This window comes from Acomys minous (assembly GCF_964271855.1).
Source record: "Acomys minous genome assembly, chromosome: 5".
NCBI lineage: Eukaryota > Metazoa > Chordata > Mammalia > Rodentia > Muridae > Acomys > Acomys minous.
Genome location: NC_140494.1, coordinates 110,728,641 through 110,756,551, shown reverse-complemented (window position 1 = coordinate 110,756,551; position 27,911 = coordinate 110,728,641). Strand labels below are relative to the sequence as shown.

Genomic DNA, 27,911 nt, shown 5'->3' with positions numbered 1-27,911 from the left:
TGTGTGTACCTCCAAGAAATAAAGCCCTCAAGTTTAGTCTGTTCCCAAAAGTAATTTCCTCCATACTGCAGAGACTGGGACTCATAGACCAAGAGCTCTGGACCACACATCTTACCCCAGTTCTGATGCCGTAGTTGTGAAGCAGGCATCTCACATGGATCTAAAAGGGAGGGAGGAAATACTCAGATTGTATAGCCATTCTGCTCTACAGGATGTTCATTTTAATACAGATTAACAAGTTGCTATTTTGGTTTGTGTATAATCTTGAAACTTGGGTCTCCCGGAGTACAGTCCACCCTGATACTCTGGAATGATCAGGTCTCTGCACTAGCAAAGAATCTGGATGTAGACTTGTCGCATTCCCTCCCCTCTGCCCCTACCTCTCTGTGTCCCTGCTGCACTCTCTCCTTTAAGTATGCACTCTGCCTTCTTCTACTTTGCCTGGCAGACTCTGTATGGTCCTCAACAATCGAGCCCAAGCTCACTGCCTCATACGGCCTTCTATAGACCCTCTATTGCCTGTCTTGATTATGTGCAGGAACATGAAGTTAGAAAGTTTGTTCAGAGGTGCTCGGCTTGTTTTCTGCCACCTAACTTAATGCCAGGACCACAGTTTGTCTTCTTCACTGAGTTGAAAGTAACCGAGTTCTGAGTATATGTTTGACTCAATATTTTGTACATGGTATATTAGTGTTTGATAAGTAAATGACAAGGTTCAATGTATGTCCTTTCTTCTTATAGTTAGTGGTAACATACTAATCATGATAAATAAGCAAAAAAAAAAAAAAAAAAAAGTCCAAAGGAATTGCCCAGGAAGCAAATTTTGTTTCCCAAAAGGGTTTATAAGTTAACGTGTGGGACCTTGTTGTGAATTATACCTGCCAATATTGACAGACACTGTAGAAGCCAATGCTGAAGCTATATACCAACATCTGTTTCTCAAGCACTGATTAAAATAAATATTTTTCAGTTGCTATGGCTTTGGGGTTTATGTTTTGACATGGACACCAAATGCAGCAAATTATATAGAAGCTCTAGCTCCCTTCATTGCCATTTGACATTGAGGATTCTAATCTCACTAGTGAGGTCAAAAAAACACCAGCCTCATGACCACAGAAGGTAACTTTCCTTGACCCTGGGCAGCAAACAGCAGAACTTCGTCATCTGTATTGGCTGTACGGGCTTTAAACTGAGAACAGCCCCAGAGTAGGCTCTAAGTGTGGAGACTGCCACACCAGACTGAGCCCTTCCTCTTTAGGAAAGCCCTAGGGACAGCTCTTTGACACTTTGTACAGCCCCCATTAGTTTTTTTTTTTTAAGGGAATTTAAGAACATATACAAAACTAGAAGAACAAGTGGGCATGAAGTGCCTTTCCTCCAGCTTCAAAAGTTACCAAGAATGAAGAGGGAAACAAACAAAAGGCATTAGTAATTTTTACTTTTACTGTTTTTCAAAGGATAGCACACTTCAGAAGAATTGGACTCTCCAAGGAAGACAACAGCTTTTTAGGGAAAAATCTGAGACATTACCAAGAACAGCCGACTTGCTCCTCAATTTGTTAGCATATCTGTGAGGTCATCACCTGTTATCAGGATCATAAAAATCAGAAACATGGGCCAGGAGATGGCTCAGCAGGTAAAGCTGCTCGCCACCATGGCTGATAACCTTAGTTGAATATTCATGACCTACACAGTAGAAGGAGAGAAGCTATTTTAAACAGTGTAATTTTAAACTTTTTTAAAACCAGGAATAAAATTGTTTGCATTAAGTTGTGAGCAGCCTATGAAAGGTGTGACTTCACTTATAGTGTAGTATTAGACATGATGCTTCTGTCTTTTTGTCTTCCTAATTATGCCAGGTGTTAGCTGGTCATAGTGACATACTCCTTTAATCTCAGAATTTGAGAGGCAGAGGCAGAAGGATCACTGTGAGCTTGAGTCCACTCTGTTCTACACAGTGAGTTGCAGGACAGCTAAGGCTAAATAATGAGACTGTATCAAAAAGAAGAAAAGAAAAAAAGAAAAGGAAGAAGGAGGAGGAGGAAGAGGAGGAGGAGAAAAAGAGAAGAGGATGATGGTGGTGGTGGTGGTGGCAGTGGCTGCAGTCCAGTGTTTATGTGTTTGCTTCAGATTTTTTTTACTGTTTTGTTGCCCTTATTTTGGTTGTTGTTGTTGTGGCACTGTAGTACACACTGTGTAAAGTCTAAATGGCAGGTAGAATTGGCCACATAGGTTTGTTTAGAAATTTTCTAATACATCATGGACTTGAGTTTTTTCTGTCTGGCCAGTTAATTTGCATAGGTTCCACAAGAGGCATCAGCTAATACTGGAAGGCATCCTTCTCCCATGGTTTACCAGGTTAAAGGCCAGAGACGTTGCTTGAAGGAGCTCTAGCAAGTCCCTAATCATACTTTGGTCACATCAGTGTTGCAGATGTACTTGAGTTGCTATTCTCAATTAGTTTTCCCTCTCTAGGCTGGAAAGCTGGCCACCAGCATGCTGCTATCAAACTTCTCTCTAGTAACTAATAACTAAGGGGTGCTTCATCCTCTGCGATGCCTAAGTTTGTCAATGCTCCTGCTATCAGAACGTGGCTCAGGAGCTCCAACACTTGGTAGCTACTGTAATCCATAGTGTTTAACCACTGTGAGTAATGAGAGCCGACAGTAGCAAATATCGCCAATTAGGTCCAGTTCTTGAACAGGCCTCAGATGCTACATCTTCCACTATACAGGGGCAAGTGTTATGACTCTCAGGCCTATTGTGTCAAGATTCCTCACCCTTGACAGTGATTTGTATTACAGCATTGGGCCTAGTGTGTCTTAGACCCCTGGCAATTTGTAAGGTCCATGGAACTCTTCCAGTAATCAAGGAACAAATTTATCATTCTCAGCTTTGGCAGTCTTCTTTGTCTCTACCATCTCTACCCTAGGCTTCTCTGGAACTCTTCAGCTATCCTCTTTGTTGCTATTGCTATCATCACTGCTGTCAATAACTTCCTTCATGTTACCAGCTCATTCCACAAATTATAAAACTCAAAGTAGTCAAGAAAGAATATATAAGAAGAGCCTTGTCTAATGTTGTAAGACCAAGTAAGAGGCACAGGAGGCTACCTCCAGCTACCTCTCACAAACTGAGTCAACAGCCTGCTTGTACAGACAGAAAAGAAATTAAGGCGAAAGAAATTACAGCAGTCCATTCCACTCCTTGGAATATACCCAGAGGATGTACTACTACACAACAGGGACATATGCTCAACCATGTTCATAGCTGCCTTATTCATAATAGCCAGAACTTGGAAACAACCTACGTGTCCCTCTATAGAAGAATGGATAAAGAAACTGTGGTACATTTACACTATGGAATACTACTCAGCTATTAAAAACAAGGAATTTCCAAAATTTGTGGACAAATGGATTGAACTAGAAATTGTCATAATGAGTGAGTTCACACAGAAGCAAAAAGAGCTAAATGGTATATACTCACTTATATCGAGACACTAGTCCAAGGTGTACGTCCCCATGAAAAACTGTACCTACCAGAATAGTGGGTAAGAGGGGAGGACATCCTATTGAAACTTTAGGTGTGAGAAGCCTGGGAGAAAGAGGAAATGGAAGGACCCAGTGGGTCCTGGAAAACTACAGGCGAGTCTGGGCCCTGGGGCCCTCCGCAAACTGTGGCAACAGCCAAGGAAAAAATAGGCAGTAAAAACCTTGAACCCCTACCCGGACTAGCCGATGGACATTCTCCACTGTTGAGTGGAGAAGGAGATCTAACTTTCACACAAACTCTGGTGCCCCATATTTGAACATGTCCCTTGGACGGAGATGCCTGGTGGCACTCAGAGGAAAGATAATAGGTCACCAAGGAGAGACTTGATACCGTATGAGCATATTCAGGGGGAGGAGGTCCCCCTCAGACACAGACTTAGGGGAGGGGTGGGGAGTGGGAGGAAGGGAGGAGTGGGAGGATACATGGGATGGGCTAACAACTGAGATGTAATATGTATAAATTAATAAAAATGTATTTAAAAAAAAAAGAAATTACAGCAGTCCTTCATAAGGAAGAAACTGTGTATAGACCAATCATTGCACAGTACCTCATGCAAATGAGGAAATACGCTTGCTCCAACCACAAAAATCTCCTCTGAAAATGAATTGCAGCAACCACAGACCTGCTGGGCTAGCAAGGTTCAAGCTCTGGAAGAGGTGGAAATGGTTACAGGGTCATCTGAAATTCACTGAGGCTTGCGATGACCAAAGTCTGATACAAACTGTTTTGAAACAGTTATGGCTAGCTCTGGAGCTAGATTTGTTCTTAAGCTGAAAGCAGCTGTAGTTATCATGTAGCTTCTGAAAGGTGCCTGTGAGGTTTTCAGAGTGGCAGTGCACGAGGGCCACTTGCATGATCTGCTCTCACTCAAGACAGCAGAGCACAGAGGAAGATCAAAGAGCTGTCAATCACGGAGTCAAACTGCTCTGGCTGCCAAGCCCTGGGCTTATTTAAATCACATAAATATTAAAAGAAGTGCTTACAATAAAGGCCCCTTAACTTTAATAGTCATATAATTGTATTTAAAGGGCTCTAACTCCTACACAGTAGACCAGCATCCTCTAGACGCTTTATCTTTACAGAGAAGTTAGCACATGGAAGCACACAGACACCTCAGTCCATATGCTAGGGAGACTGGCTGTTAGTGGTTTGCTCTTTACTTATAATCCTTTTCAAGAGGTAAAACTAGGGGGGATTGAATATACATAATACCAATATTTCCATTTCAAAACCAAAAATGTAGGTAAAATACTTACGTTCAGAGAAGCCAAGTCACCAACTCAAAAAAAAAAAAAAAAGTGCCTGGAAGTCATATGGTTAATCTTTTCTTTTTTAATCATATTAAGTTTGTATATTACCAAGGTTATAAAAGAATTGAAAAATGTTAACAGCAAATGTTCAAAAATAATACTGAACAGGGGGCTGAGGGCGTAGCTCGGTCGGTAGAGTGCCTGCCTAGGATGCGTAAAACCCTGAGTTCAATGAGCAGCACCAAATAACCCAGGCGTGGTGCAGCATGCCTGTGGAGGGAGGCCGATCAGAAGTTTAAGGTCATCTTCAGTTACCTACCAAATTTAAGGCCAGCCTGGGAAACACAAGACAACACCTCAATACAACCAACGGAAAAAAAATTAGCATTCTTTAGTGACCCAAACTCTTGATCTTCACACATGAAAAGGAGGCCCACAAAAGTTCAACCAACTTGCTCAAGGGCCCATAGCTACCAGGCACCTGGACCTAACTACTAATATTATTCTTTCTTTTCTCCAGACTCACTACTCCAACGTTTCTCTTAGAAACAGAGTACAGAGGAGCACAAAGGGCAATGAGACACCTAACTTCCCAGGGCTCTGATGAAGCTGAGAGCTCAAGTCACACAGCTGCATGAAGGAAGCTCTACTCACCCACCTATCACTAGAAATATTTCCTTGTTGCTTTCCAAAGAACCTAGGTTGGGCTGTGCCTTCCATACTTTCTCCTCCACTCTTGCTAAAAACAGAAGTTATACACTTGTTGTTTCTAAGCAAAATCCCAAACATTTGACTTTATCAATAAAGACCAAAGAGCCAGATACTGGGGTGAAAGCCTGCTAGCTCAGAGAGGCAGAGAAAGAACTCAGCTGACTTTCCTACTCAGCCTACAACCCAAAGGGTAAAAACCCCTTCTCCTTCTCCACCCAGTCTTAAAAGCCCTTGGAACTGAATGCCCCTCCTTTCTACTTCATGTGCATCTATCCATCCTCCGGACTTCCTCTCACTCTTTATGGTTTTTTCCCTATGTCCACCCCTGTTACCTGGTTGCTTGCTCCACCTGTTGACTTATGGTTGACTTTATTTAATCCTGTTTACAGAAAGCTCTTGGACTAAAGGTGCATGATAGGACTGAGCCACACCACAACAAGAAATCCATTTTCACAGTACACAATTTCAGCGTTCACAGTGTGATAAATATCCTGCAACATACACTAGACAATAGGTTGGCTAAGATGGGGTCCTCTCAGTAAAGCAAAATGATTCAATTAGCCAGCGCACAAGACCAGAGTAAGGACGCTTGAGTATATCTCAGTTGGTGGAGTACCTGCCCAGCTTGAGTATCTCAGCTGGTGGAGTACCTGCCTAGCTTGAGTATCTCAGTTGGTGGAGTACATGCCCAGCTAGAGTATCTCAGTTGGTGGAGTACCTGCCCAGCTAGAGTATCTCAGTTGGTGGAGTACCTGTCCAGCTTGTACAAAGATCTGGGTTTGATTCCTAGGATGGCATTATACAAGACTTGGTTACAATGTCTCTGTAATCCCAATACTTGGGAGGCAGATGCATGAAGAACAGAAATTTAGGGTCATCCTCAGTTTGAGATCAGTCTGGGCTACATGAGACCTGTCTCAAAAATAGCAAATGGACACAACTAGAATGCACCATTTGCTTTCTTTGCATATTTACCATCATGTACACGCCCATCAGTAAAAACAGCTATGTGGCATATGCCTCATTCCTTTCAAACGGAGGAGTTATTTTGGAATTTCTTTTCGGGCCCTCCCTAAAAATTCTAATCTGGACCTTTCTTGTCCTTAGCAGTTGTTTATTATTCTTTCCAGCGTTTCTTAATCTTTTCCACTGAAGTACAGACAGAGAAAAATGCAGGCTGCAAACGACAGACACACACACACACACACACACACACACACACACACACACACACACACACAAGGTTGGGGGGTGGGGAGGGGGAAGTTCATGTATGTTTTTACACATAGCCTGAGGAAGTGGCCAAAAGCAAAATTCTTAAGAAATACAATTTTTCCAAATATGTCTTAAAAATTTGTTCAAGTCGCACAGCTTGTTTTTCTTAAGGAAACACAAATATAAAAGGGAAATTGTTATAGCAGAAAGTGCACTACACTTAATTAAGGCTTTCAAAAATCATTCCCTTTGGCTAACAATGGTCCTTCATATTCCCCACTAGAAGAAAATTACTTCCACAATATATTTCCATTTCTCTGAAGTAGAATTATACTCTTAAATAGAAAATACACTACTCATTCAAGCAATATGAATGGAACATTTAATATCCTTGCTTTTATTTTACCAAAACCAGTAAGCTGTTATAATCAAGTTTGACATAATTTGTGTTTTATAAATAGTAATGATATCAAATAGTCAAGTGTAAGTGCAGTCAAACTGTATAAAATTTTATATTTTCATCAAAAGCAGGTAGAATACTGTATAAATAATAAATAAATAAATAAATAAATCTTTTAAAAATGTGTTATGAGTATCTGTGCATGCTCATGTGAACCAGTGTGTATGTGGGTGTGTATATGTATGCATCTAAATATAAATTTTTAATGTGAAATTATTTTTCATATATTGTTTAAGGAGTTACAGCTCATCTAAAATATTCAGAAGCATTTATTAAAATAAAAATACAAAATAAAAGATGAGTGTGGTGTCAAGGACCTCAAATTCTAGCTTCCACTGGATTATACAGTTAGTTTAAGGAAAGCCAAATCAATTAGGTTTGGGGCTAGTCTGGGGCTATACAGTAAGGTAAAAAAAATAAATATATAAATTAAAATTAATAAATATAAAAATATTAAACTTAAAATCCTTAAATGTTAACTTTTAACAACTGAATTAAATGTTATTAAGTAGTTTCTAAAAATAAAATAATTCCTCAAAATTTATTATCCTCTACTTGCCAATGCAAAGAAATTGTTATGATGTTTCATCTTCTAGTTAGTTACAGATTGAATTTTACTCCCAAAATCCATATGTTGGAACGATAACCTCCATCCAGCGTGACTGTATATGTAGATGGGCAGCAGCTAAGGTAAATGAGATCATAAGGACGGGCTCTCATGCAATAGGACTGTCATCTCCATTTGAGGAAATGAAAACGGAGCACTCTATAACGCATGGAGGAAAGGCCACACGAGCAGGAAGGTGCCAGCTAACAGCAAGTGATTCAGGCTTCAGCAAAAACCAATCCTTGGTGCCTAGATATTGGATTTTCAGCCTTCGGAATTGTGTAAAAATAAATTTCTATTGTTTAAGCCACCCAATTTTGGGTAGTTACGACAGCCTGAAGAGCCTAATACACTTAAGAAAAATGTGGGGGCTAGAGACATGGCTCAGCAGTTTAAAAAGTGTGTTGTTCTTCCAGAGGACCCAAGTTTGATTCCCAAAATTCACCTCAGGCAGTTCACAATTACTTGTATTTCCAGCTCCAAGGGATCCAAGGTTCTTTTCAATTCTCAGTGGGCACCCTCATACATACGGCATTCATTCACATAGACACATGCACGTACACATGAGTAAGAATAAATTTTTAAATATATGAGTTATTTAATATTACAAGTTATTCATCAGTCATTATATAAAAAAACAAAACAAAAGAAAAAAATCGTAACTATACTCATTGTTATAAAATTTTTTCCCTTAAGGAGAAAAAGGGAAAAATTCCCTATTCGTTTTTATTGAGAGGATTTTACAAATTGGCTAATTTGTTTTTCCATCTGTGTAAGCTCTTTCATCACTCAAATGTTCTCTACATGTCAAAGTACTATAGGACTTATCTTTGGAAACAGTACAACTCACAAACCTTTATTGCACACAGATGTAGCCACCTGCTGTGTTGAGGATATAAAACAAGAAATGGGGAAACCCGTCTCCTGAGGCCTGAGAGTGTTAAAGCATGGATACTTGATTTTTACGGCCATGCTGTGCTGGTACAATGCCTGAACAAGACAGGAGTTCATGTATCCATTAGCAGTGTGTTTCGGGAGGGTTTCAGGCATGTGTGCATGTTGTGATGTGACTTGTGCAGCTCTCCAAAGCCCAGTAAGCCGTACCTGTCCCAGACAGAGACGTGTCAGAACTCTGTAGTCCGAGGATACTCAATGAAATAGTATGAATAAGTACAATATTCCAACTTCTCACCACTTGAAGGTAAGTACCCTGAGAAGACTGAGCATCAGTGAGTTTGCATAATCTATTTACCCACTGAGTTAGTAAAGACTGCAGTGATATAATTATCTTTTCACAAACAAGGAAACAGAAATACAAACTAAACTGAGCAACTTAACAAGTATTACCTAGCTCTAAGTGGTGGACCCAAGTTCACCACCCAAGACTCCTGACCCCATACACCAACTGCTTCATGGTATCTTCAGGCATTCGTGCTCAGGTACAAGTGTTGAAAAGACAACTTAAAGGCATTATGTATCCCTCTTCAGCATTTAACAACTGGAGATTTGGGCATGAGAGAAAAGGGAAATAGTTTTAATAGATGTTTTCTGAACCTAATTGTTGAACTTCAACGTCAATTCTTCCTGTTACATTTCTAGTCATATAGTGATTAAGGGCACAACAATAAAATTACTGTGTTTGGTCTTCAGGTGCACGGTCAGCTTCTTCTCTTATCCTTATGATTTGGATTTCCCTGGGCCACTGAGCGGGGATGTTTGTTGCTCTGATGCAGTAATTTGAGAATGGTAGCTAAGTAGCGTAATTATTATTTATCATGTGTATGCACTATTTGGGAGTTGGAGTCTGAGCTAACAGAAAATTAAATGTGATTTCTGCCCTCAGAGATCCTAATTTTACTCTGATGAATGGATTTGACTTGTAAACACAGGAAGAAGAAAAGAAAACAGTCTTGGGGAGAAAAAAGCAGAGAGATACTTTATGCCCAATAAGATAATCTGTGTGAGTACCAAGTACATTTAATCCACTAAACCAAAGAAAACAGAGTTTCCCCCTGTGAAGCCAAGGCTGGAGATTCTGCCTCTGAAACTGACTGCCATATCTCCAGTGTCATTACCCAAACTTGTGTGCAAGTTCAACTATATATAGCATCAGTCCACAAGCCAGGCTCTTATTCACAATTAGTACACACACACACACACACACACACACACACACACACACACACACACACACACACACACTATTACATGCTTCTCTCTCTTACCCACAGCAGCTATCTTATAAAATAACAAAACAGAACCTAACACCTCAGGGCACTAGATTCAGACGGCTAGCCGAGGGGCAAGGGCTTCACATTCAGGGCTCTTTAAAGAAGAAACCAGAACCAAAGGTATTTGGATAAGGTCCCAACACTAGAAAATTAGGAATACAACAAATCTACAGCCACTGTAAGCTTGGGAACATTATCCTATATCTCTGTTTTGTGGGGACATAGGAAAGAGGCACACTGTGCAAACTTGGGTGTCAATCACCCTTGATCTTACTTAAGCATTCTTAGAACTAGATCTTATGACTCATTGATAAGACATGTGACTGTAAACACAGCTTTTCCATTGTGCCACATATATGTAAATTCCTCAACACAATACAACAATACAGCAAAATGTTGCAATGTTAGATAAATTTTTACTTTCATATATCTAAAAATATTACTTATCAATACAATTACTGTTCCTGATGGTAATTTTAGTGAGTAAAATGAGGTTAGAGACTAGCTGCCTGGCCTACCTGTTAAAAGCAAACCCTGGAGTCAAACAGATGTGGTTCAAATTCTAGATTCTACCATATGCTTGCTTCATTCCCTTGAACTCATTATATTAGCTTACTAAGCTTTGATTCCTCTGTAAAAGGTAGATTACAATAGTAAGCCTTAAAAGGATTACTGGGTAGAGCAATCATAGCTGAAAGTAAAAATAAAATAGTCATGTTCACATACACAGAACTTGAATATCATTGATTTATGACACATGCATTCCAAGGCCCAATCATGGCCTATTTTACTTATATATTTGTGGAGATAAATGCATGCTTATGCACTAAACTATGTATCTCCTCACTATTATTAAAATAAGTACCCAATAAAAAGACAACCAACATGAGAAACAACATAAACAGTCATTAACATTTGCCTCTAAACTTTCCTCTAATCTAGTCCTCTACATTTTCTTTCTTCTCACATTTATTGTTGCATGATTTTGAGGTTGTAGCTTTGTCATGTATTTATATTTCTAAATAATATATTGTCTGATTTCATTTGTTTTTAACATTTTTTAAGTAGATCATGAGGCCTGAATAGGTGGTAAGCAGTTAAGCGCACTTCCTGCTCTTCAGGAAGACCAGAGTTTGGGTTCCAGCAACCACACCACATAACACACAAATATCTATAACTCCAAGTTCAAGGGAACTGATGTCCTCTGGCACCCAGACACATGTGACACAAACTTACACAGATACAAATATCACTAATAAGAAATCTTTTTTTTTTTTTAAATAGATCATGTATTGCCTTAGGAACAGCGCTGCTAGGAGCATTTCTGTTGACATATCCCACTGAACATTGGTTTTCTTGGGTAAATGCACAGAAATAGAGGTTCCTGAGTTATGGGATATAGAAGCTTTCCAAATGATTTAGCTATAAACACTCTTATGAGCGCTGCACAAGACATGCTGCTAATTCATACTTTCCAACTGGGTATTGTCACCTGTCTTAACTTTTGCCAACTGATTTGCTATAAAATCCTGTCTTGTGGTTTAATTTCCTTTCCCCATCAATAATGCACTGATCATTTCATACACCAGTATGTATGTATGTATGTATGTATGTATGTATGTATGTGTGTATGTATATATTTGAGATAAAGTCTCAAGTATCCCAGGTTGGCCTCAACTTGATATGTAACAGAGAATGATCTTGAATGACTGAGTCCCAGGGCTGGGACTACAGGCCAGCACTACCTTGGCCTGGTTTATGGAATGCAAGGGACTGAGCCCAGGACTTCATGAACACTTAGTAGCACTCTGCTCAGCTACATCCCTATATACACATCATATTTTTATTAGTCTCAGGTTTTATTTTCTGTTAAATGTCTATTAATATTTTGACCATTTTCTATCATATTGTTTATGCCTTACTGATTTGAAAAAAAAATCACATACTCTTGCTATTAATTCTTTGTTGATAAACTTGATTACAAACATCCTCTCCAGTTTGTATTTTCTCTTTTTACTTCTCTTTTTACTATTTCAAACTAAATATTAATATAATCGGGTTATTCAGAATTACATTTTTTCATATTGTTTATGGTATTTGTGGGTTTTGCTTTGTTTTGTTTTGAACCAGTCACATTATGTAGTTTGCCAGACCTGCAATTACTTCCTTAGACCATGTTGGCTTCAGACTCACAATGTTCCACCTACTTCCACCTCCCCAGTGCTGTGAATACGCATTAGCCACTAGCCAGGTATTGGCCTTTGTTTGGTTGATTAGAGTCTGGTGGTTTCAGTGGGAATGGTCCCCATAGGCTTATGTACGTGAATGCTTGCTCCCCAGTTGGTAAGACTGGGAAGGATTGGAAGGTGTGACTTTGTTGAAGGTGTGACACTGGCGCTGGGCTCTGAGGTTTTATAAAGCCCATTCATTTCCAGTTAGCGCTCTCTGCTTCACGCTTGTGGAGCAAGATGTAAGCTCTCACCAGGCATAGTGGTGCACACCTTTAATATCAGCACTTGAGAGGCAGAAACAGGTGGATCTCTGTAAGTTCAAGGCCAGCCTTTTCTACATAATTCATTCCAAGCCCCAATCCAGGCTATGAAGAGAGAACATGCCCCCCCCCCAAAAAAGATGTAGGCTCTCAGCTACTGCCTCAGCACCATGCTTGCCTGCCTGACGTCACGCTCTCCACCATTATGGTAATAGATTCAACGCTCAGAAATTATAAGCCTCAAACAAATTTTTAAAAAGTTGTCTTGATCATGGTATTTTATCACAAGAATAGAAAAGTAGAAAAGATAGCTTTAGTGCTAGGGGTTGAACCTAGGGTTCCATGCCTACTAAGGAAGCACTCTGCCATTGAGTGATATCATTAGGCTTTCTTTTTAAAATATTGATTTTAATTTTTTTCTGATTTTATGTGTATGGGTATTTCACATGTATGTATGTATGTATGTATGTATGTATGTATGCATGTATGTCTCTGTGTACACATGGATGTCTGGTGCCTACGGAGACTAGAAGAGGAAGTTTGAGCCCCTGGAGTTAGGCAGCTGGGAGCCATGTGAGTACTTGAAATCAAACCCAGGTCCTCTGAAAGAGCAGCCAGTGCTCTTAGCTTCTGTGCCATCTCTTTATTTCCAGCCCTTCTTCCTACTATTTTTCCGAGGATGACGATCAAACCCAGGGCCTAGGCAAACACTAAACCACTGAACTACATTACCTGCCCTGATTTTTGTGTATATGTCTTTAATAAATTCATCCCTACTACAAAGTTAAAAGGACATGTACCTATGTTTTCTATTTAAACTCATAAAGCTTTACTTTTAACATTCATTTTCTTATCTAGAGATTATTTTATATGCAATGTGAGGTAGGAATCAATAATTTTTCCATAAACTCACAAGTACATTCACTGAGTAGCCTTCCTTTCCTCATAGAATTTCCATGCCACCCCATATGGACATAAGTCAATTTCTGAGCTCTCTATTTGCCTGAGGTTATTTTATTTTTGTATTTCTGAACAAACACTGTTTTTATGTACATCTTCAAACAGCCACTAATAAAATGCTATCAAAATATATTTATTTTCAATGTTTTCTTCAAATTGTATTTGTTCACATTGATCTAACATATTTGTTCATGGCTTCTATCATCTCAGTTGCTTTCTTTTGAAGTAGCTCTGCCTTGTTTATTTGCCTACAAGCATACATTTCTCTGATGGTATCAGCTACTGTACCTAAGAAATGGGGAAAAAAACAAAAGCCAGACCCCAGTGTGTGTGTCAACGTCTAGAGAGCTCAAGAGGGGAGGAAGGCCAAGCACTAAGGTAGAAAGCTCCAAATGACAGGCTACCACAGTTGCTCAGCCTGGGCATTATGCCACACTTCTTCAGGTTACAGCCCCAGTTCTGATTAAACCTTAACCCTAGAAACCCCCACTGCAAAGAGAAGCAGCCTGGAGGGGAGGCACTGCTAGGCTGTTCATGTCGTTGGGGAGGGGGCTGGAGCAGTAGGAGAGAAAATGCCCAAGGTCATTTCATCTCTATTGGTTTTTAACATCGTGGATTCTGAAATGCCTGATTGTTATCCTGTGACACTTATACCAGTGGTCTGAGCCTCTGTTGTCAATTTCCACAAAAGCCTCTTGCCACAGGCCACACACACACACACACACACACACACACACACACACACACACACACCAGTTCAAAACAAGTTCCTCCAAGATTGATCTACCCTGGAAAAATTCAGTTTGCATTAGACAAAGCTGCAGAACAAGTATCCCCCAGGGCCTTCTCAAGTGTGCCTACCTCTAGGAGCCTCCCATTCTCAGCAGCTGCTCCACTCTTCCCTTTCTTTGAATCTGCTGCTTGTTTTTCTTTATTCAAACACCCAGTTAACCTAACTGATATAGCCTCTGTGCTTGTGTCCCCCAGACTCATATGTGGGGTCTATCTCCCAAGGTAATGTTTAAGAGATGAGACCTTCGGCTGGGTAGTGATTGCACTCGTCTTTAATCCCAGCACTCAGAAGGCAGAGGCAGGTGGATCTCTGTGAGTTCCAGGACACAGAGAAACCCTGCCTCAAAAAATCCAAAAGCGGGGGTGGAGAGGGAGCTTTGGAAAATGAGTAAGTCACAGGGCAGAACCTTCATGGATGAGAGATCCATGTCCTTAGCCAGAAGCCAGTGAAAGACCCATCTTCCTTCCCCAGCTCCCCACCAAGAGGAGCTGATAAAGCAGTCTTCACTAGACACTAGGAATGCTGTCAGTAGGATCCTAGATATATGAGCCTCTAAAGCTAAAAGTAGGATTTTCGTTTGTTTGCTACATATCCCAAGCTAGTCTTGACGTCATAATGCTCTTGACTCCTACTTTCCTGAGTTCTAGGATTTCAAAACTACATCAACATGCCTGGGTTACGTTTTCTTTGTAAATTATCTAACCTGTGGCATTTTGCTATGGCAGTTTGACTGGGGAGGAAACAACCAAAACACTGAGTAGCAGAAAGGAAGGAAACTTAGAGGCCATCTCCAGATGACCAACATTTTCATAGTTTTTGGAAGGCGCTTCCATTTTCTTTGCTTACTCTAAAGGAATAAGGACCGTGGATGATAGTGGGGTACTGGAGGAGATGCTTAAGCAAACGGAATCTTCCCAGCTTTGAAATCTCACTACGCAGAGTCATACCCCTATAAAAACTCTGTAGCTCCTCTTCGTGCTCAGCCAGCAGCGACTCTGTCACCTTCCCCGCTTCAGTCTTTGCAAGCAGGGCTCTCTGGGCTTCAGCACATATCAGACCTCAGGCAAGGCTGCTCTGCTACCTCTCCAGCCCCACATCCCTCCCAGCCACTCACTCCTAACAGCCTCAGTTTCTTCCTAGTCCAAGATTCTCACGGGACTGTAGTTAGTTCAATGGGAGAGAAACTGTTCCGCATACACAGTCCTGCACCAAAACAAAACAAAACAAAACAAAAAGACACACAGAAAATGTTTCCACCAGCAAGGCTCTCCACACATTTTATCCCCTGGCTAGCTCCTACAGATTCTTCACATTTCATTCAACTGTCATTTCCTGAGGAAATTTTCTTGACCTCAAACAAACCCAAAATCTCTATTATGCAATGTTGTACTGTGCGCACTTTTTTTTCCCCAGAGACTTTGCCTTAATTGTAATTAATAGATGAAGTGTGTAAGAGAGAAGTAAACTAGAGGATACACCAGGAAGCAGAAAGGAAAACATTTTTACTCAGTTTTTGAACACACATCTATTAGGGACTTTCTTATTCCAGGCATCAGGTTAGTAATGGAAAATTTTGGAGACTGAGACAGCTTCTTTCTCTTCAGTCACTCATTCTTGATGTCACCCCCAGGGTCTTACTAATAACAGAGCAATTTCTAAGTCAGATATAACAAAGACCGTGATTCCTTCTCACATCTTCCACTTCGTCACCCTCATGTAACTTATGCTCCATTTCATCCTCAGTCTTCTCGTTCCTTATCTTTACTATTTTAAAATATTGTATTTGTGTTTGGGGGGTACCCACAGAGGCCAGAGAAGGGTGTGGGTTCTCTGTAGCTGGACTCACAGGCAGCCTATTGTGGGTGCTTGGAACAGCGCATGAGTCCTCTGAAAGAACAGTAAGGGGTTTTAATCATTACAGATAAAAATGAGAAATGAGATCGTTTCTCTATCCTCCCTTCATCCCAGTCTTTATACAGACAACAGGATAATGTTTTTAATTCCCTTTCTCCTTTGCCATTCTAAAGTGTGCACTTAGCAAACTCCGGTTCTGTTTAGTGAGACATCTAAGCTATCAAACACAGTTGGAAAATATCCTATGGTCATGTAAATTGACCCTGCCAATCCAGCGGTTCCTGTTTCCGCTAGATTTCCTTGGACCTTCTTCTGGCCCTGAAACTCTTCTACGGGTCCTACTATCACACTTTTTAAATCTAACAGTTCATCTGTAGCCTCCTGAATTTCCCCGACTTTGCACTTTGCAGATAATCCACTTTCTGTTTCACAGAGGGGGAAAAAAAATACCAAGATTGAACTTCTGCAGCGTTAATTACCACTTCCCTGCATGGTGAGGGGGATGCCCGGTCCTCACGTCTCTTCCCCACTGACATCAAAGGAGATGAGTCCTCTCCTCTCTTGTCTGGAGTCTTTTCTGTTATGACTCCCCGCCTTCTTCAGGCTATGTCCAGTCACCTCTATTTCAACTTTTCCCTGTTGACTCATTCAAAAAATGCTAAACTGTCTACCAGTTAAGAAGATATGATAAAGAGAAAATTTCTTATTTCACTCTACATCGTTTTCTTTACTTCAGTGTTTCAAAGATGAACATTTTCACCCATTTTTGTTTATTGTTATTGCTGGGGCCAGTGAGCCTAGGGCTTTATACCTGTTAGGCATCTTAACATGGAAATACACTCCAGCTCTCCAAAAATGTTTACATCTGTCTACACTCATTTTTCTTCACTTCTTTTCACCCAACTCCAGTTTAGTTTCTGCCCTCACAATTCTGAAACCTTTGCAATGGTCATCAGTTATTTCTTTATAACTAAGCCAAATGAATGCCTTTCTATTTTTGTCTTGCTTTGCAGGGAGAGGGGGAGAAATCCTTCTTGCAGTTCTGCCCCTTTAAGCTGTTTCCCTCTTTATTCATTCTCCTTTTATTTCTTCTCTGGTGGAAAAAACAATTCCCTTTATTTGCTCACCCATGAATGCTAAAAACTACTGCAGGATTCTTGCCTTCTCTTAACTCTTGAAACTTATTAGCTATAAGATCTACATCACATCCTTGACTTTAGCCATTAGAGCTTTTAACCTCTATATTTCACCCTGTATTTTGCTCCTGCGCTCCTGAACACTGTATCTTAAGCTTACAAATGGCTAAGACATTTGGTTCCCAGAACAATTAATTTTGCTCCAGACACATCTATTGATTTTCTAAGTTATTTAATGGTCTTTAGTGGCATCCCTCTATAAAAGACCTAAGGGACAATTGTCTAAATACATTATATGTTTTTGAGGGCTTAAGAACTTATTTTACTTATTGTTATCTATTTTGGGCCCAGAAAACTGAACAGTAAATGATAAGCTCAGTAATTGTTCACTCCTGTCAACAATGTGGGAGCATCTTGAGCATTTCCGTTTCCCATCCTTTACATCTTGCCATAGACTTCATCACTACTTCAGAAGCTTCCTCCCAGCTGCAGTTTAGGGATTTCTCTACGGAGGGTTTTGGCTAGGAGGGAATAAGGGTTCTTCATGACCTGGTCCCAGGAATCTTTCAGTTTTGTCTATGGACACTCTCACTACAAAATCTAAATATTTCCAAACAGATACTGTTACCTAAGCGTGTCAGCCTCATACTGCCTTTGAGACCACTGTTCTTCCTCCTCCTCTTGCTCCTTTCTTTGTGTCTATATGCTCATCAAATTGTTTTACATCTGGATTTACTAGACTTTTACAGTTCTGCTTTTTTCCCAATTCAGCTTTTATTTATTGATTGCATGTCTTCTTATAAAATACTAAATTGAACTAAGTGCATCGCCTCTGAGGTCCCTTTATCGTGTTACACTAAAATTACTGGACTATGTATACACCTTTCTCACAATAATCCTCTGAGAAACTAATTAACAGATGATAAAGGCAGAGAGAGCAAGCAGCTTCCTTGAAATTACAATCTATTACATGGTAGGGAAACATTCATGAGAGAGCTTCAGCTCTAAACCATGCATTCGCAGGGACTGAAATGGTGTATTCTTCCTGTTGGCATTCCTGACATCTATTATGGTACCAGCACATGAGTATAATAAATAACTGGCTTCTGTTGAACTATACATAAAAACTTTAGGAATTTCAAAAATTAGTAAGATAGAAGTACCTTCAAAGAAGTTTATGACTTGGTAGAGTTGAAAAGATTAGGAAACAGAAAGGGACAAAACAAATGAGAAAATAACTAAGAAAATGAGTAACTTACACCAGCTCTAGAGTGCTCAAGAGTCTCTTTGAATCTCACCCCAACAGTAAACCAATAGCATCTCCCTAGGATGTATGGTATATGAAGAACCAAGTCAAGTGGATGAAAAGCATTAAGTCGCAGGAGTCAAACTGGAAGGTGTCTAACATTAAGCGCTGAACTCTCGCCCAGGCCTTGTCCTATTTCCCTGCTCACCAGCCTCCAGTCTTAAACCTACACGTACCAAGAATGAGAGTATGAATTGATTATGCTGGATTAAGGCTCTGCATACCTCTTTACTGATTGGAATCTCTGTTTATATATCTATAAAATGGGTATAATAGAGTTTAACCTAAGACCCCGGAGTAAAAAGTTCTATGAAACATGTGTTCAACAATAAGTGGTACTTGGTGAGAAAAATAAATCTACATATGCTATTTTAATTGAAAATTCCAGATCATTCTATTTTACCAATAAAGACTCAGGAGCCAGATGCTGTGGTGAAAACCTGCTAGCTCAGAAAGGCAGAGAGACTCAGGAGCCAGATGCTGTGGTGAAAACCTGCTAGCTCAGAAAGGCAGAGACTCAGGAGCCAGATGCTGTGGTGAAAACCTGCTAGCTCAGAAAGGCAGAGAAAGCACCCAAATGATTTTCCTACTCAGTTCATGTCCTGATGGAAAAGCCCCAAAAGGCTCACTAACTCAGCTGACTGCCCAGAAAGAAAAGGAAAAAAAAAAAAACCCCAAGACCAAAGGCTTGCTAACTCAAAGTCCAAAAAAGCCAAAGGCTGAGGATCTGAGGAGCTCAAGAGCCAGAGAGCTAAGTTAAAATCCCAAGCTAAAGAGCTGAAGTACCAAAGACCCCCTTCTCCTTCTTAAATACTCAACTCAAAGTCCCTCCTACTCTTTAATCTCTGTCAGCTGGTTTCTTGCTCCACTTCTTGACCTATGGTTAGTTTTATTAAACCCTGTGTACAGATGGATCTTGGATTAGAGGTGTGTGTAAGGCTGGCTGATCCACACCTTAATCACCTGTGTACAATAAACAGAAAGCTCTTGGACTAAAGGTGTGTTAGGGCTCAACATCAAGAAACAGGTTTTTCAGTTCAATCTCAAGGATTACAATGGGATCAACAACAGATTTTTACAGTTCACAATCTCAGGGATCACAAAGGGATCAACAACAGGTTTTTGATTTGGTTTTTTTGAGACAGGGTTTCTCTGTGTAGCCTTGGATGTCCTAGACTTACTTTGTAGACTAGGCTGGCCTCAAACACACAGCAGTCTGCCTGCCTCTGCGAACTACAGGTTTTTACAGTTCACAATCTCAGAGATCACACTGAGATAAAATCCTGCAACATACATAAGTGTTATTTATTGTGGAAAAGAAGACTAATAACCATCATGGAGATGCAAAGAGTATGCTAGTGAAATCTGAAAACAGATCATGAAACCAAAAACCAGGTTATATGAGGCAGCATTGGGCTGAGGCAGAGTTGTAGATGTCAGCCCCTAACCTTCACATGAACATATGTGCACATGAACCTACACATATGCAAACACTCACACATACCACAAACACACACATGTAAAGATAGAAAAAAAAAGGTCCTGTAATAGATGGAAAAGTAAAGAACCAAAATTACTCTATTATATGAAGCAATGAATAAAAGCAACAAAATGATATTTTAACTCAGAATTTCCGATTTATAATGGACTGCATGAAATTTACAAATAACCCAGCACAGTAACAATTGTTATTTTAAAAGCTCTGAGGGTTTTGTTTTCATTAAACTGTAGGAAGTTGCTGCCAAAAGAAAACTAAGGGGCTGGGGAGATAGCTAACCGAGCAAAGTGCTTTCCTAGCAAGTGTGAGGACCTAAGTTTAATCCCCTATGCCTTGTAAAAAGGTAAGCAGGGTGGAGTGCTTGTAATCACAGCGCTGGGGAGATGACACACCTACCTATAGACCCTCACAGACCCTCAAACACACACACACACACACACACACACACACACACACACACACACACACACACGAAAAAACCTAAAACTAATCATTAGCTGAATTAAGATCAAAGTTGGGACCAGTCAATGCCCAGTATTCTGCAATGCTTAGATATTTCTGAACTCTCTATGGGCTTTTAAAATATGTTTGGTTGGTTGGTTGGCTGGCTGCTTTTCTGTTTGCTTGTTTTAGATAGAGCCTTGCTACCTAATTCAGGTGGCTTCAGACCCAAGATCCTCTGCCTCTGCTTCCATGTTGCTGTGATTATAGGCCTGTCCACCTGTGTTGACTTTTGAGAAGAATATTCCAAAGGAGACAATACAAATCTGGAGTCTGGAGAAGCAAAAGGTAAAAGTATAAAAAGCTAAATATTTCCATGTAGAGAAGACTCACCATCGCTAAAATCAAACTTTAAAAAAATTAAAGCATAGCTACCCATCCTTTGAAAGAACCAAAGTCTTCCCTCTTAGTACTACTTTGCTGAATTCCTTAAGTTTTAGTATGTTGTATTTCATTTTTTTTTCTTTTCTTGGATGTTTTCAAACCTCTAATTATATTACAGCTTTTTATTAAGATAATTTCTAATCTTGGAGCTGAAGAGATGGCTCAGAAATTAAGAATACCCGCTGCTCTTACAGAAGACCAGGATTTGATTCCTGGCATTTACATGGCAGCTCACAATTCTCTGTAACTCCAGCTCCAGAGGATCTAATGACTTCTGGCTTCTGCACATAGTAGGTGTGTATGTGATGCCCATACACCCATACACACAAAAACAAACAAATTATTTTTTTAAAAGATATTTCCTAATCTCAATTTTCTTCTTCGATCCATTGGTTGTTTAGAAATTTGTTTATTTCCAGATATTGATGAATTTATAATTTTTCTTTTGTTATTTACTCTAGTTTAATTTCACTGTGGATGAAAGACATACTTTGTATGCTTAAATCTTCTGTGTAATATATTCTGGGGAATGATCTGTGAGTACTTGGGCAGGATGTGTATTTACATGGAATCACAAAGGCCCTGGATCACTAAAACAGTATTGAGAAACAAGAATAAAAACTGGAGGTCTCAATCCCTCTGATTTTAAAATTACTAAGACCATACTAACCCTGCCATAAGAACAAACAGAGGCAAATGGAACAAAATAGAGTATCTTAAAATAAATTCACAACTTGGTGGTCAAATAATGTTCAATAAAGAGCCTGATGAACAAAACAGGGAAAGGTCATCTCTTCCACAAATGATACTAGGAAAAACGACTCTCCAGACAGAAGACTGAAACTGGATCTTTTTCTCATGCTGTACACAGAAATCAACTCAAAGCCAGATTTAGTGGTGCACACCTGTAATCTCAGCATTCTGGGAGGCAGAGGCAGGCAGATTTCTGAGTTCGAGGCTAGCCTAGTCTACAGAGTGAGTTCCAGGACAGCCAGGACTGCACAGAGAAACTCTGTCTCAAAAACAAAAACAAAAGAAACAAACAAAAATCAACTCAGGGTGAACTTAAAAGACTCCAGTGTAAACCCTAAAAGCATAAAACTGCAAGAGGGAAACACAGGTGGACTACTCTGGATGACAGCCTCAGCAATGATTTCTTGGGTATGACAGCAAAAAGCAACAAGAGCAAAATTTGTCAATTATTTTTTTGTAAGTAAAAGGATCTTGTATAGCAAAGGAAATAATTAAGATAATGAGAAAGCAAGGTGCAGAGTGGGAGAAAAATGGCAAGAAGAAAGAATTCACTGGGCACAGTGGCACACGCCTGTGATCCCAGCACTCTGGGAGGCAGATCGCTGTGAGTTCAAGGCCAGCCTGGCCTACAAAGTGAGTCCAGGACAGCCAGGGCTACACAGAGAAACCCTGTTTTTAAAGCCCCACAAAGAAGAAGTATTCAAAATATATAAGAAATTCCTATTAAACCTTTCCAAAACAAACCAAATAAAATGATTTAAATATAGAAAAATGGGGTTGTGAGATGTCTCAGTGGTAAAGACACTTGCCACCAAGGCTAATTACCTAAATTTGATCCCCAGCATCCATATGCTAGGAGGAGAAAACACACACACAAACAGCAAATAGACAAGTAAATAAATAAAATGCAGTAAAAAGTGTTACTGAACAAAGGATCCAAATAAACATCTCTCCAAAGACTATATAAATAGGCCTCTTTCTATGAAAAGGTGCTCAGCTTCACTACTCACTGGAAAAAGCAAATCAAAACCTCAGTGAGATATCACCTTATACCTGTTTAGGTGGCTGTTAGAGCCTGAGGGGAAGAAAAAGAGATGTACAGAAATGTTCATCGTTGTGCACCAATGATGAGAATGTCAATAATGCAGCCATTATGGAAAGTAGTATGGAGGTTCTAAAACATAAAATAAATCAACTATGTGATGTCATTTCCGGGTATCTGAGGATGTTGCATTCGAAATGTGATGTAATTAAAACTGGTAATTCACTTGTTCTGCCTCACAGATACTAGAAGCAGAGCTGAAAAGGTGACGGCCAGAAGTTCTTTTCTTTTTTGTTTCTGTTCACCATTTATCCTTGGAAGATGGATGCACATAAAGAGAAAAGGGGAGATGAAAAGGAGAAGAAAGAAGGAGTTAGATAAAATTAATAATTTTTAAAATGTAGAGCAGGGCCATATGATGGTGGCACATGCCTGTAATCCCATCACTCTCAGGAGGCAGAGGCAGGTGGATTTCTGAGTTCAAGGCCAGCCTGGTCTACAGAGTGAGTCTAGGACAGCCAGGGCTATACAAAGAAACCCTGTCTTGGAAGGAAGGAAGGAAGGAAGGAAGGAAGGAAGGAAGGAAGGAAGATGGAGCAGGCTCTGTGGTAATGTATTTGCTGCAAGCCTGATAACCTGAGTTCAATCACCAGGGCTCATATGAAAGAAAGAGAGAAGCTATTCCCCCCAAGTTGTCCTCTGACCTCTACATGCATGCTATAGCATGTTCACCCATACACAAATAAATATTAAACACAATTAAGAGGAATTAACAATTGCTAACAGCTCACCAGGATCCCATGTTTGGAACAGAGAAACAAAGCTGAATCGTGCAGTCCCAGAGTCAAAGAAGCGTAGGTTAGTCTACATGTAGTTGTTCAGAGCGACATTTATAATCTACTAGTCATTTTCAATGACACACTCACTGCACTTCTCCAGGCAAGAATGGTGTTTGGTATACTTCTCCCTATCTCTGACCTCTCTTCCTCTAACCTGTAGACACCAGCACATTGACACTGGACTCTGGTTTCCTTAACAAACAAACAAAAAGAAAGAAAACAAAACCTTTTGGTACTTTCTCTCAGTCCTTTCTTGGCCTTCTGGACTCAAACCAGATCTTATCCCCAAATTGTGCAAGTAGCTGGTTGGCTTGATTATCTGATTCCATTAATCAGATAGCGATGACTCAATTCCTGCTTAAAAGGTGTCGTTTAAAGAGGAGGTTGTACTTCCTGGCTCTGGAATAAATGGCTTTTCAGTGATTCCCAAGAGAACCCACCCCAGAACAATTACCATCTACGTATCTAACTAGGAATTATCTTTGGACTGAGAGCTCCTGGCCTAGTTAGAGGCACCTGAAGTACCATTCTAATTAATCTAGAAAACTGTATCAACCTTATAGAAATCTCCTACTTCTCCTCTAATGTTCAAAACAATATACCTCATGATGAAGCACAGAATTATTGGGGAGAATTAAAGATAGACGGACAGAGAGTAGTGGATGGCAAACCCTGCAGTAAAGATAGAAATATGGTCAGAGCTGGTGATGCAGGGCAGTAGTATTCATGCAGCGTACACAAAGCTCTGGGTTCAATCCCTCAGATCCTACACACACACACACACACACACACACACACACACACACACACAGAGAGAGAGAGAGAGAGAGAGAGAGAGAGAGAGAGAGAGACAGACAGACAGACAGACAGAGAGAGAGAGAGAGAGAGAGACAGACAGAGACAGACAGAGACAGAGAGAGACAGAGAGACAGAGACACACAGAGACAGAGACACAGAGAGAGACAGAGACAAAGAGACAGAGACACTTTTAGGTTGGAGAGAAGGCTCAGTGGGTAAAAGTGCTTGCCATGTAAGCCCAATGATTTGAATTCCACCCTGAAACACACAGTGAAATGAGAGAACAGAATCCAAACAGCCATCCTCTACCTCTACACATCTGCTGTAGTATATGAGAGCTTGGAACACACACACACACACACAACTCATACACACATATACACATAACCACACATGCACACCACACACTTACACACACATATACACACAACACACAGAGACACACAAAATACACATACATTAATTTTCACTAAAAACTAAACCTACAGGAAAGTTGTAAGAACAACAGTGAACTACCCTTTGCCTGGATTCAGTTTAATTTGGCCATCTTTGTCCTCTATCTTTGCTAAACTATTTGAGAATAAGTAAGTGGCTTACATCACAAACTTTCATCCATAAACACTTCAGTGAGTATTTCTTTATAAAGATACTTTCTTTTTATAACATGGTAAAATGATTAGAATAAAAAACCCTAGCACTGAGGGCTGGAGAAATGGCTCACAAGTGTCTGATCATCACCTTTAACTCCAGCTGTAGGGAATCTAACGCCCTTTTGGAGACACTGAGGGCACCTGCACTTACACGTTCATGTAAATACCCATACATAACTGAAAGTAGAATACATCTTTTTGTTTTGTTTTGTTTTGTTTTGAAACAGGATTTCTCTGTGTAATATCTATGGCTGTCCTAGAACTTGCTCTGTAGACCAGGCTGTCCTCAAACTCACAAATCCCAGCCTGTGCTGAGATTAAAGGTGTGTGCCACCACTGCCTGCCATACTAAAATAAATCTTAACAGAATCAACACGGAAACAATTCTTTATCTCCTATACAATCCAGTTCCATTTTCACCACTTGCCCTGACAGTATTCCTTGGTCATGTTTTCCTAGGACTATGTGCTGCATCTAGTTGCATGGCTCTTCAGACCTTAAATCTAGAATTCTTCCTCAGTCTTTCTTTCATGATAGTGGAATCTTTAAGTGTGCAGCAGAGTTAGGGAGTAGATTTGCTCAATTTACATTTTTTAAAAAATTTTGTTCCTTTGTGACAGAGTCAGAGTGTGTATTTTTACAAGAATATCACCGAAGATATGTGTCCTGGGTACCTCAGACCAAAGGGCTTTTTGTGTCATTTTATTCCATTAGTAACTTGGATTATTGTGTCAGGAAAGTGGCAGATTTCTCCATTGCAGTTTGCTATCCTTTGTTAATCCTTCCCAATGATTTTTAAAATCCAGAGATATTTTGAGACTATAAAAATACCCCATTCCCCAACCTAATTTTACCCAGTGATTTTAACACCTATTGATAATTCTTGTCTGAACCAATGGTGCTTTCATAATTCCTACATGCATCCTTTTCTCACTTTCCCTGTCTTTATACTTATCTAAAAGTTAAACCTGGGAACACAGCTCTGTGGTTCTGAGCCTGAGTTTCCTGAACTGAGTGAGGGGAGGAGTGGGAATAGACATTTATGGGGCCTTATCAAGTACACCATATTTCAGAGAACCCGTTCTAAAAGAGTTAAAGTGAAAATATGAAGTCTGGGATCCTCTTAAAAATTTAATGTGGGCTGGGCATGGTGACAAATGCCTTTAATCTCAGCACTCAGGAGACAGAGCTCTGTTAAGAATGAGCCAGCCTGGGCTACATAACAAGTTCTGGGTTATCCAAGGCTACATAGTGAGCCTCTGTGTCAAAAACAAAACAAAATACAACAAACAAACAAAAAACAATGTAGGGCCCAAGAGATGGCTCATTAGATAAAGTTACGCACAGCAAGCCTGGCCACTTGAGTTCTAACCCTAGGACCCATATAGTAGAAGATGAGAATGAACTGCCACAGCCTGTCCTCTGACCTCTACGCAAAATAAATAAAATGTAAAACTAATATGCTATCATGTGGCTATAAAATTGTTCGTTTTTGATGCTCAAATTGGCTCAGATTTGGCAATGGTGGGTTCCTTCAAGCTGTCTTCCCGTCTAACACATTCTTCCTGTTATATACAAGAAATCCCCTTGTTTATTCTTATAAGATCTTTCAAGAGCATCTTATGCATTCTCTGTCTGCCTTGGACTGGGCCATTACTCCCAACAATGGGTACCCAGGAACCAGGGTCTAGACGCACATAATGTATTTCAAGATATTAAAATGTCGCTGTTTACTTAGGTCACCATATGGAAGACTGGTGTAATGGTTTATAATTAGAACTCTAGCATTACCTGTGCGACGTTGGCAACTCCCTTCATCCTAGCAGCCTGCTGCATCATCTGGAAATAAATTGGATTAGACACTTTTTAACCGTTTCCAAGTTCTCAAACCGTTTGAGGAAGTATTCATAAGATAGGGCCATCTCTCCCCAGAGACACGCTCAAATAAGTAAAACTGTGCCTACGTTTCAGAGGTTCCAGGCTTCGAAGCCCATTAGCAATTCCGAATTCCGGACTTAGTCATCTCTAGGGTCTCTTTAGCGCTGACATTTTTTTTCCCCCAGTGACTGACAGCTGTGAGTAAGGAATCCTCACAGACGTCAAAAAAAAGTGGAGAGACGTATATAGTACCGAAGAAGAGAGGCTGTGAGCAACGCGTTGCTCAGCCATAAGTCCTCCTCGGGCTCCAAATTTAGCGCAGCGGTCTACCGAGGGAGAGGTTTTGGCGGGAAGGGTTGTGGGCGGGGTGGGAGGGGAGAACTCCCGGCGACCGGCAGGAGACGCGCAGTGCACCCTCCGCGAGGCCCACCAGGGCTCGCTCTTGCCCTTCGGCTGGAAGGCAGGAGGAGCTGGGCGGGCGGGGCGGACAGCGACCCCGCCCCCGGCCACGGCGAGGCCCGAGAAGGTTGTGCAGCGCGCCGCGGCCGGAAGCACCGGGCCCGCCCGACCCGCGCACCACCTCTCCCTCCCGCCCCCGACGTCCGCGCTGCTGCGGTAGCCATGGTGACCGGCGGAGGCCCGCCCCCGCCCCCTGCCCCGGCCCCCTGACGTCGGCGCACGTCAGCGCCGGCGCGCGCCTGGCTGGGCCCTGTGGGGCGGGAGGGAAGCAGCGCCGGAGTGCGAGCCGCGGCCGTCTCCCGGAGCCGAGCCGCGCGCCGCCCGACGCCCTCCTGCCCGCTCCGCGCCGCTTCTCGCCGGCCCGTTCCTTCGCGTTCCCGTCGCCGTGTCCTGCAGCGGGGACCCAGCATGGTCATGGCGGATGGCCCGAGGCACTTGCAGCGCGGGCCGGTCCGGGTGGGGTTCTACGACATCGAGGGCACGCTGGGCAAGGGCAACTTCGCCGTGGTGAAGCTGGGGCGGCACCGGATCACCAAGACTGAG

The 27,911-nt window shown here is 41.0% G+C and overlaps 2 protein-coding genes across 5 annotated transcripts in view; one reads left to right on the top strand and one right to left on the bottom strand.

The window, feature by feature from the left end:
• Window positions 1-15: 15 nt before the first annotated feature.
• On the bottom strand, window positions 16-27,778 carry LOC311597747 (uncharacterized protein; the record flags this gene model as incomplete). Of its 2 annotated transcripts, XM_084782106.1 has the most annotated exons (5): window positions 16-160; window positions 19,748-19,849; window positions 20,713-20,838; window positions 26,823-26,870; window positions 26,996-27,778. In XM_084782106.1, the coding sequence occupies one exon, from the start codon at window positions 27,776-27,778 to the stop codon at window positions 27,236-27,238; it is 543 nt and encodes a 180-aa protein (XP_084638232.1). In that variant the 3' UTR covers window positions 16-160; window positions 19,748-19,849; window positions 20,713-20,838; window positions 26,823-26,870; window positions 26,996-27,235. The 2 variants fall into 2 exon arrangements, with proteins under 2 accessions (XP_084638232.1, XP_084638231.1); XM_084782105.1 differs by lacking the exon at window positions 19,748-19,849.
• Window positions 27,777-27,911, top strand: part of SIK2 (salt inducible kinase 2) — a gene marked incomplete at its 5' end in the record, with an annotated part of 102,821 nt that continues 102,686 nt past the window's right edge. For all 3 annotated transcript variants that reach the window (XM_084782057.1, XM_084782056.1, XM_084782055.1), the window contains one exon: window positions 27,777-27,911. Coding sequence is in view for 2 of the 3 variants with exons in the window: in XM_084782056.1 (XP_084638182.1) it covers window positions 27,777-27,911 (135 nt within the window).